Source organism: Pundamilia nyererei, unplaced genomic scaffold, assembly GCF_000239375.1.
Source record: "Pundamilia nyererei isolate P.nyererei 1_Seehausen unplaced genomic scaffold, PunNye1.0 scaffold00105, whole genome shotgun sequence".
Taxonomy (NCBI): domain Eukaryota; kingdom Metazoa; phylum Chordata; class Actinopteri; order Cichliformes; family Cichlidae; genus Pundamilia; species Pundamilia nyererei.
In genome coordinates, this window is record NW_005187506.1 from 1,775,893 (window position 1) to 1,787,222 (window position 11,330).

Below are 11,330 nucleotides of genomic sequence, written 5' to 3' on the forward strand. Positions count from 1 at the left end.
CACACACACACACACACACACACACACACACACACACACAGTCCTTAAAAGATGAACAAAATAAAAATCTTGCTCTTCGAATGAAGATCGTCTTCCTCCTGCAGTTGACATATTTCCTGTTCCTCAGTCTTTCTTTGAGCGCACACAGTCAGTGCATCAAGCTGCTTTAAGGATATTCTCTGTAACATGTGGGACTGCAGCACTTTCCTTAGAAGAAGTGAAGTTAAAGCTGAAACGCTCGGCTCAGGGTTCCAAGACTTAACTAACCCGTGTGTGATGTCACTGTAGCCGCGTCCATCTTTTATCTTCACTGTATGCGACTGAGGGACAGGGGGATAAAACGGTCGGTCATTCTTCGGCTCGGAGAGAAGCAGAAGTTTGGACATCTTACTGAACTAGATAAAGGCAAACGGCAGCACCGCGGCAGCTGCGATGGTCTTATACCCGTCTAATGTTGCTTTGCTTTTACTTGGCTGTAGTAAAAAGGTAAAAACTGCAGCAGGAATAAAATGCAAACATAAAAACGTGTCTAATGTCAGCTGAGCCGAGCGGGCCGTTCTCCTTTTAGCAGCCTCGCACCGACTTTGCATCCAGCAGCAGATTACAGCAGGAAGCTGGCGGAGCTCGGACGGCGTGATGGGTTTGTCTGATCGGATAAGCAGCGTGACAAAGCTCGCGTTGTGCAGCTGAGCAACTGTAGGCCACGAGCTGCTGTGGAAAATACCTGAGTAATACCTGTAATTACATCGACACACTCAGCAGGTGGGTAAGGATGAGAGCTGCAGGCACCAGCAGAGACCTCATTGATGCTTCTTTTTTTAAACTGCTGAAAAAGATCATTATTTACTAGATTGTGATGCTTTTCATCAGTCAGGCCTACCGTCCATAGGAGCAGAGCCACGGGGCGGCCACGGCCAGCCCTATAGCCACTCGCAAAGAGACAGGACCATTTAGGAGATGCAAATGTTTGATGAGCGCATCGTCTCTCCACGCACGCTCACAAACGGCCGTGCGCTCGTCAGCCTTGATAGCAACAACCTGGAGTGCTAGAATAAAACTGTCGCCCTGCAGATGAGCCTGATACAAGCTGCTTATTTCATTTACCTGTCAGTTATAATCTCTCGCAGGGCTTTATTTATAAGTCCAAATATTTTTATTTGGACTTATAATATATATATATATTGTATATCCTATATATATCCTGACTCTTAGTGGGGTTTGAAACATAGATGACTACAGCAGCACTGAGGCGTGAGCAGCTCCAGCAGCAGAATTTAGTGTTTCATCTTGAAAAAGGGCTTAAAATGTGTTTGGAAAGTTTCAAAGCAGAAATTTAGTGTGAATTCTGCTGTCGCTTACTCATCCGCAGCTCAGACGGAGCACCATGGGTTTTTTTAGCTGTTTTTGTTTTATTCATGTTGCACTGAGTCTGTAAATCTTGGGACTCGTCTTCCTTAAAGGGATTAAAACACAAAATTTAAATGGTTAAATTCTTGTAGACGACTCGGACTGTTTAAGTCTCAAGGAAAAGACTACAAGTCCCTGTGATGTGCTTCAAAGTGTGTGTGTGTGTGTTGCTGTAATATAGCCGTGAAGCTGGTGGACAGTTTGTGCTGTAAAATTCTGGTGATTTTAACGACTTTGTGTCACGCAGCTGCACGGTGCTCGTAAAACTCTGGGACAAATTTATATTGAGTTAACTTTGCAGACAGCTGCTGATTGTACGGAGCTAGTTAAGGCTTTTTTTGGACTCGTTGTTTAGGTCATAGTTCCTGTACACAGGTATGTATACATCATGGCACACACTGCAGTCACCTTAAAGCCTCTCCTATTATCTGTGCTGAGCTTTAAGGTCTTTGTTCCCTGCATCTAATCTTAAAGGCAGCGCCAGTGAAGTCTGGGGAAACACGCTGTCCAAAGGACGAAGTCGGGATTGATCCTTTCTGAACACCGTACTCCATTTTCCTGTAGATTTCTACGTAGTCAGCTCAACATTCATAGTTTGCAAAACATACTTGAGTGGAAATATTTTCATACTCGTTCTTTAACCTTAGTCACCTGTTTCAGGTGTGTCGCCTTCATTCATTCACTCGCACACTCCTTCTCTATGTTTTCACCTCTGCCCTGCTCTGCTTCTTGTTTCATTAAATTGATCCTGTTTTGTCTTTTACATTCAAAGTAACTCTAATTTTGCAACACACAGTGTTGTTTTGGGAGGATTAAGTGTTGCTTCAGGTATGTAGCAGGTAAGAGGGCGGAGTCCCGCAGGCTGACAGGCTTCTAATTCCATTGCTGATTGTGGAATGAAGGGTGAGGTCACCCCCTCTGCTACACCTACTACAAACTTTATCACTTCAATATTGGATCAAATAAAAGTAACTTGATTCCTGGGAAGCGCCGAGCCTGTAGCTGTAAAACTGATTAGCTTGTTTGAGAACCAAATATCAACACAGATTACCGGATATTATGCAGAGAATATCTGAATCTGCTAATCTCAAAGAATATATAACATTTGCAGTAAATCGTTTAAAGCTAAAACGAGACCGTGATGTCCTAAGCATCAACAGAAACCAGTATATTTCAAAGGGCAAGTAAGGCAACCAGTAAAGAGCAACACAATAGAGATCCACAGCAACCGGCAAAAAAACTATGCAAATATTACCAAAAAGACCCCAACACAGCAATCTCAGAGGCAACCACCCAACAACGGCCAATCAGACAACAGAAACACACTAGCTCCAGTCTACTTTATGGTCCTCAGAAGTAGTATTTGTTTATGAAGCTATAAATGGGGGTAAAGTCCTGTGAAGCACGTTCAGGCTGAATGCTTTCAGTATAGACATTTATCACCTGAACAGCTAACAGGTGCACTGTCACAAAGGCTTTAAGTGCTCCAGGAAGCAGCAGGTAACTGGAAACAGTTCATCTTAAACGGCTGAGCATCCTAACGCGATCTCATTTACAGTTCTATGACTTGTTTGTTAATTAAACCACAACTTTAATGATCTGAACTGGAAGACAGTAAAATTACCATTTATGTGCATCGGGTGTTTAGATAATGAAGGCGTGCTCTGAGCTGTTCTTCTTCAGAACTAATCAGGAATTCAGATGAATCATATCAAACATAGCTGAGCACTGAGTGGTTTAGTGCTGAGGAACGCCGTCCTGCGGGTTCCTCTGAGGTTGTCTTGCTTTGTTCTCACACAGTCAAGTCTGTAATGGCTTGATTACAATCAGAAAAGAATCGGTTTCGTAAATCTGTAAATTTCATTTTAAGTTTCCATGAGTATTAAAGTTCTTTGTGTTGCTTTGAAGATGCCAGTGAATCAACTATGAATTACACCTGCTCTGATATCATTGAGATGCTGTCCGGTTCACATTTGTGCAAATCAGAATCAAATCTGCCAACTGGCCTGAGATCAGATATTACAGGGACAAAATTAGCTGGCACTTTGTTCTTCAACCCAAACACTCTGCTGTCATTTAAATACACAATACAAAGTCTAGTAATGTATTACAGGTTCTGTTTATGGAGATGAAACAGATGCAGACTCTGTGTCATTAACTTGTGTCTGTAGAAGTACGAGGTGTCCTTGAAAACAAGTCCTTCTGCAGGGTTTAAATGTGCACGAATGCTAGTTTGGCTAAAGTAGCAAATATGCGATTAGCTAAATGGCTAACAACAAAACAAAGGCCCCTGCTGTTAGCAGCTCAGACCGGTCAGAGTGTATGTTAGTAATGCTGACTCTAACATGAGTATTATTGTTAAACAATATGCTGTCTAAAGCTTGTTTAAACAAACATGTATCATGATGGTTGGTGTTGATGAGGGTGTGCTGGTGCTCGGCTAACGCACCATCCATCCACCCACTCACCCTGCTTTGTGTATCTGTAAACAGCTGGTACATTTTGTGACTTGTTAATGAAAAGGTGTCGAACATCTTAATCTTTTAGTTGTGGAAACTTTGTAATGTGGCTAAAACTCAGACGTCTGTGTGGTCGTCTAACGCTGAACCTTTGTCTCGCCTGCACATAAATGCAGTAAAGTGTCTGCTGCTCAGTTAGACGCCTTCGGTGTTCGTGCACCTCGCGTCCACCTCTCGCCAGCTGATAAACTGATGAGTCATTGCACTGACTCATCATCATCCAGGAAATAGTTAACACTCACTGCAGGGCTGTTTATCAGCTGGAGGTGGAGGGAGATAATTTACACAGACACAGCTGAGAGGTACCGAGTCTCAGCCTCAGTTTGTGTTTCATAATTTTGAGATTTCATGCACATGATGGCAGAAAAACCTGTCACACATGACAAACATCAAGCCTCGATCTATTCAGGCCCTTATCCAGAACTGCTTTCACGTTCTGATTTTTATCTGCGTGAACTCATTGTACTTGAAATGCCACCTGGTAATCGGCAGCTGCACCGAGTGTGATTTGATCTTTTACATAACTGATGCATCAAATACTGCTAAATGCTGCGGAGCGAGGTTCAAATCAGAACTTTGACAAATCCATCTCAGCTGCTGCCGTCCAGCACCTGCAGAGAGGCGACTGCACCTGAAATTCACTTTGGCCTTTCTGTCTTTAAACACATATAGTTCAATAATTATTGTTATATACTTATTACTTAAACACACATTAATGCATTTATAGTAAGTTCCCTTTGAGTACCAGTCAGTGCCTCTGTCAGTGCGATTGCCATCACCAGTGTGTGAATGTGTGTGTGAATGTGTGGATGACTGAATGCAGTGTAAAGCAGTTTGGGGTCCATAGAGACTAAGTAAAGCGCTATACAAATACAGGCCATTTACCAGATCAGCAGAAAAATAGTTCAAGTCCAAAAGTTCATAAAGGTCTCAGGAAAAAAATCCAAAACTTGAGTTAAGTTGCATTCGGCAGATCTTCCATTCAGGGTCATCTTCTCAGGCACATCTGGATTTTTCAGCTTGGTTGCTATTTTTCGATCCCTCAGAGGAGGACAGGTTATGTCCCTTTGTTCTCGTGCTTCTGCGATGGCTGCCGGTCAAAATGCCGATCGCTCGACCTGATTTTCATTCATCGGATGTGAAGGAAGTTTATGGGGAAGACTGTGTCACCAGAAAATGTTATGCTCTCCCTCAGACCTCTGGTTCTGTTTCAATAGCTCATCCATCTCACACCTTGTACTCTGTTATGTATGCTTAAATCCAAAAAACAGAGGAGGCAGATGTCTGACTCTAACCTTTGACCTCTTCTCTCCAGTTTCACCTGGTTGTCGGCTCAGGTGCACAGCAACATGGTGATGCATTTCTCGGGGCGCATCGCCGACAGCTTTGACCGAGAGTTTCGCTGTTTGTACGCCGACTCTCAGATCATCGACTGTTTCTACAACCCGGAGGAGGACGGGATGCCGTACTACCCACCGTACCCTCCCATGATTGCCCCTGGCCTGGCTCTGGGGCTCAGCCCAGGCCACGGGCTGGATCTACTGTCTGAAAGGTAAGAAGGTATTCGCTGTAAGGGGAGACGCTTTCATTCTGATTACTGTCAAGGTTTTAGTTTTTTCCAAGTTTCATCAGAAGCTTTTTTCCTGAGTTAATTATGTGAATGACAGCTGCAGCAAAAACTCTTTGAAACTTGATTTAGGTGACATCATGATGGAAATATAATCTCTCTATGAAATCAACAGAACTTCAGTGTGCCACTTTTAACTTTTCTTCTTCCACAGGCAGCGGGACAGGGGGTGCTCCGAAAACTCTAGCAGCCAATCGAGTAACAGCATCTCCAGTGTGAAGGCTGCACCTGGAATGTCCTCAAACACGGTCTACAAGGTCACGCAAAGTCATGATAAGGAGGCTGCAGCTGGTTCCCACCTGAGCCCTGAAAGAAGAGGACTGAGCGACCGATCGGGAGGACAGACCCCTACAGCAGGAGGGCGAAGCTCTGCTAACGGGGGAATCAATTTCGCCCCAATTCCCGATCGCCCCCCACCGGCCTACGGTCAAGCGATGGGTATCGAGTGGAACAAACCCAACACAGCAGATGTCTTGCGGGGAAATATTGGTGGAACCTCTACCAAGTTTCAGGGTTTGGGGCTGTACGATCACAAACAAGATCTCTTCCCCTCCTCGATACCCTCCCCAGTCAATGACACCAAACCGCCGCCTAAGCAGAGGCTCCCCAGCGGGATGTTCAACAAGCTTTCAGATTACTTCCTGTCATCCAACTCTAAAGACAGGGACGCCTACAACTTCCGGAGGACTCCGTCTCCTCACGGCTCACCCTGGGGAGGACCGGACCTTTCTCCAACTGAGCCGGAGAGTCAGCAGAGTCCACCGCCGCCGCTTTCTCCAGTCGGTATAATAAGCCGGAAGGACCAGAAACGAATGACGCTGGGCCACAGCAAGCTGGACCTGGTGAACCAATACAACAAGATGAAGCCCAAGCAAGTGTACAGCCGCTTTGAGCTCAAGGGCACGAATTAGACTGGAAGGCCAACCATCAGAGAGGTTGTGACTCCGGAACATTCCTCTGGTATCTTATATTACAAAGAAAAGACTCTGAGATCTTGGAAATTGCTCAAGTTTGGTCTTCAGACCTCAGCCCTACAGGAAACTAAGACTCTTGAGGAGCCATTTTGGCTCCGCGTGGTTTCCCGTTTATCAAACGAGAGGTTTTTGGGTTTTTTTGAGGTCATAGTTTACCAAACAAATCACACTTTTATTAAATCTGCACATCATGATTCAACTACAGTCACTACCTGAGTAAATATGTTCTCATAGGTGAAATAGGTTTCAAAGATAAGCCACTGACTGTTTGCTGACACGTGAAAACCATCGAAATGTGAATTTTTGCCTTCAACACTCCAGAGGCTTTCATGTGGGCATTTCTTTACATTTTTATACTCGGCGACATTCCTGAGCAACAATTTGAATTCTTCCTTTGGGTAAACTTAGGATTCTGCAGTTATTGTGCTTTTTTTAAGATTATGATAATATTTGTAATAACAGGGCTGAAGAATTGTTTCCTCCACAGAGATTTTTCTCGCATTTAGTGAACGTTTATGCTACAGTCAGAATGGAAACTAACGTTTATCTGACTGGATCCCAGCCTGGGGCTCAGCTCTCAATATGGTGACGGTTTAAAAAAAGATCATTGACACTAATACTGCTGAAATTCTGCAGATTAATACGATCACGTTGTTGGGTTTCACGTTGTGACGCGACTTCCACAGTTCTTATTGGAGAAGTTTGAATCTGGGGTTATTTTTTGTTTAAATTCTTTTTGTTCTCATTAAGTAAATGAAGGGATCAGTGAGTCACCCACCAAACAAAGACTTTTGTTCTGACAGTCGACTGTTTCTGAGTCATGCCATGTGCTACCACTAAGTAAAACATAAGATTTTTTATTATGGGAAAAAGTTCAGATGTAAAAATTAAAATCTCTCAAAATATTCAGTTTGCACTGTTAAAGCGATGACAATGAGAATCTTTAAGAAGATTAAAGATAACATATCATTATTGTTTAATCGTGACTATAAGTGAAACAATCATTCAATCAAAATAATGATGATTAATCAATTTGAACTCTACAGTTTATTCCAACAAGCCAAACCTGGAAATACGCAGCCTGACAGAAATCTCACATCCAGTCACAAACAGTAAAGTGAAGTTTAGTAACCTTTGCTCCTGGGAGTACGACAACACGTGCCTTGATCATCCTGCCTTAAGGTTTGCAGTCACATTTGCGACAGCCTGTCTCCAGCGGCCTCGGTTAGTCTCGGTCACAGTTTTACTTTCGTTGTTCGGCACAGGGAGCGATCTGTGCTGTGAATAGTAGAAGCAACGCCAGGATGTTTCGTGGTGCTCGTCATGTTCTGGGAAAGTCGGGTCGTAGGGTCGTAGGGCATTTTGTTTACGTCGGATGAGACGATCTGTGTCGAGAATCTACATTTATGTTCCTCAGCTTTCCTCGTAACGGAGGCTCGTTCCTCCCGCTGCACAGTTTTACAGCAAGCTTGTAGATTTGTATATAAATGATTAAATATTATGCTCTTCATCACTCTGCACCGCAGTGATTCCTCCTCAGTGGAGCAGCAGATGAGGACGTAAAATCACTCTAAGCAATAAGGATTGATACCAATCAATAGTTCTGATGTGTGTCTTTTGTTTACTGCTCATTCAGTGGGCGCCTTCTGTTTTTATTTGCCCCCAAATCAGCTGGACATTTGATTTATTTGTATATGTTTTCCCATGTAATGTACATTATACTGTATATACATGAAGTTGGGTCATTGTTAAGAAAAACACTCTTCGACTTTATTTTTACAGATTACTGGAGAATGTGAACTTGAAGTTAATTTTGTGTGTTTAAGTTGTTTTTAATTTGTAAGATGAACAAAATTTAATAAAAACATGAAGGTAAAGTTGAGTTCAGTGTTCGTTTTTCCATAAAACCGAGTAAAATGATTCCTGCCTGTATTTCATTTAAGAATGTTTTGTGGAAACATCACTACAATACAGGAGAAACAGCAGGAGCAATGACAGCCAACTTATTAACTAATGTTGGTTAAAGAACAAACATTTTGACTAAATATGCATCAATTCAATTTCCCTTGATTGTCTGAACTTTCCTTCAGACCTGAAGATTATTTGTCCAAATGTGATGGTGAGACCCTGGAGGGTGCTTGGAAAAGCATCGTTATACTTCCTTCCTGATGTCATGTTTCACAAAGAATCAGTCATTTCGGGGTTGCAGGGATGTTGCCAGTCACGTCAGCTAAGCCGATGAGCTCATACGTGCATTGTCCAACTGGTTGCTGAAGGTTGCTGAAGTTGGTGTCTTCCACGCAATTTACGGGCAATCGGCACTGGCAACCAAAGTAACTGCAACAAGGTTTTTGGTGCAGCAACCTCCAGCAACCACTCACCAGCTGAATAATAAACACATTTCCCTAGCAACCAGTGGTTACCATGGAGTCACTGACTGGTCTCTAGGCCTGTGTGATTGAGGCATAAACTGCTTACCTGCTGCTGCCTCTGCAAGCTGCTTGTCAACCATACCTCCACCCATACTCCTCCTTTCATACTGTTCATGTTACTTCTGATTTAATCAGTGTCACGTCTGTTGTTATTATCCATGCTCTGTTCTTTGAGTGGCGAAGGGTGTCATGAAAAATATTCTCCAGCAGCCCTTTGAGTGCAGACAAAGAGTAAACAATGTCCTCAGACGATGGAGTTGGAATGATGTTCCTGTACTTCCACAGGACTTCACCTTCAGCTCCCTAAAGATTGACTTTCTTGTGCACCATCGCTAAAACAAAAAATGAAATTATTCCGAGTATTCCTAAAAAATTGACAGCTTTTGAATGCTCCTTCTGTCGTAACTACAAACTATGAGTGGGTGACACCAGGAGCAGGTCAGTGGAGGGAGAACGTTGCAGCCATGTTTAAATCTGTGTCCAGACATAGGCTTGGTGTTTCCCACTGGGCCTCAGCACTGAAGGTTTTCCTGTCAGGAAGTCCAGACGGGGCTCTGGGTCACAGGACGCAGCACGAACAATGTAAGTTAATAAAGCTTGCAGAGATATGTGAACAATGGATCATCCAAGAAATCTCTCCCAAAAGTCCCTAAACTGGAACACAAATCCATAATTCACGAGACAAACACGAGACTAAAATATCTCTTTGTGTGCAGGAAACGAGCGCACGAGCCGCCGGGGTGCTGTAAAGCTAAACTAACATAAAGACAGTTTCATTTGTCACGCAGTCAAAGTTTGGGAGCATTAATGTAAAGGTGGAGATGTGAGCCGCTTCACACGCAGCTCTGGTTGTTACAGTCACAGGTGTACTCATGCTGGTTTGTTAGGGTTACTGCGTGCCTGCTCACAGCCCAGACTTTGTTTTTTGTAACTGTCAGCTACACTTGATGAACCCGTGGGGTTAAAAACCTGCTCCGCAGCTCTCCTGCCAGCAGTGAAGTTTCTGTTTGGGCTTGTGTTCAGCTTTGTGTTAATACACAAACACTGTATGTGCGTTTTTATTATCAAAGGGATTTATGTGAGTGTGCAGGACTGTAACCTAAGGTTTATATTATTAACAGGTCAGAGTAACGCAAAAATAATGTAACAAGTAACAAATTACTTAATTACTCCCTGGAGAAAGTAACAGTAATTAGTTTTAAAAAGTAATTTATTTTTGAGTAAGAACCCCAAACACTGATAGAAAGCTGCTTTGATCCCTATAAATAATTTTCTCCTTCATAACAACTGAATGTTTGAACTCACCTGTTTAAATTGTATTCAGGCTTAAAGGTTGTGGCTGGGGGCGTGGTCTCTTTGACTGACAGGTGGCTGCAGCTGTTAGCTGTGTGCTAGGCCTCCCCTCAGCTAACTGGAGCCCCGTGTTTGTGCTGCTGGAACATTTTTGATGACATTAGCTGATCAATGACTTGGCTGCTGTACGAACAGAGCTCAGGTCCAGTGTTGGTGAGTGAAACTGGGATTTTATTTGGATGTCGCTGAGCTCCTTAGCAGGTGTGTGTTTGATGCACCTGTGCATAGTTAGTAGTTGGTTTCAGCTTTGCAAAACACTGCGAGGAGAAGTTTGGCTGACAGTGTGGATGACTCAAGCATGACAAGTGTTACAGAATCCAGCGACAGCAGTCAAGTGTGAAACACGAGCAGGGAAGCTCGTGTTGCCTCGTCTACCCCAAAAACCACCCGTCAGGGTAACGCGCTGTTTCTAAGTAGTGGTTGTATTTCAGAGCTTTAATTCTGTCCAAAGAGATAAAAACGACCACAAAATATCAGAAAACTGATGCAAAATAACTACAAAGAGGCTGAAAACAAGTAGCACGGAGGGATTAACCACGTGCTCAGTTTTAATGACACCCAGTGATTAAATCGGCTGTAAACAAATGCCAGTCATACCTCTGTGGAAAGCCTTTATCTTCATTTCCTTTATCTAAAGTGCTCGTCAGGAGCTCTCAGAGGAATTTTCATTCACTTTTTACACCCACAGTATAAAATAAATAAACGAGTGTTTATGGTGCTGTTGTTTTTGAGCGTTAAACATTGGGGATCTCATGCTGGGCCTTTGTGACATTTCCTGTGCAGCAGAGGAGCCTCTGATTACAGGAAGTCGCCTCTTACTGCGTTTGTAATCAGCTGATTGGAGGTGAACAGTCACCATCTGGACTCAATAAAAAGGTGTGTTCACTTTTTAAGGCTGCAGCAGCTTATATGTCCCCTAACGAAGGACGAGTTGCCATTTTTCCACCTGATTTACTTCCCAGATAAAGAATTCCCAGCCAAACGTTCAGTGGCTTCAGAAAGTGCCTTTTTATGCTGA

The 11,330-nt window shown here is 43.2% G+C and overlaps 1 protein-coding gene across 1 annotated transcript in view; it reads left to right on the plus strand.

The window, feature by feature from the left end:
* Window positions 1–8,387, plus strand: part of fam83c (family with sequence similarity 83 member C) — a 15,991-nt gene extending 7,604 nt beyond the window's left edge. The window contains exons 3-4 of the mRNA XM_013912879.1: window positions 5,231–5,478; window positions 5,708–8,387. Of these exons, the coding sequence (XP_013768333.1) occupies window positions 5,231–5,478; window positions 5,708–6,464 (1,005 nt within the window). The 3' untranslated portion in view covers window positions 6,465–8,387. The remainder of the gene's footprint in view (window positions 1–5,230; window positions 5,479–5,707) is intronic.
* Window positions 8,388–11,330: the final 2,943 nt, after the last annotated feature.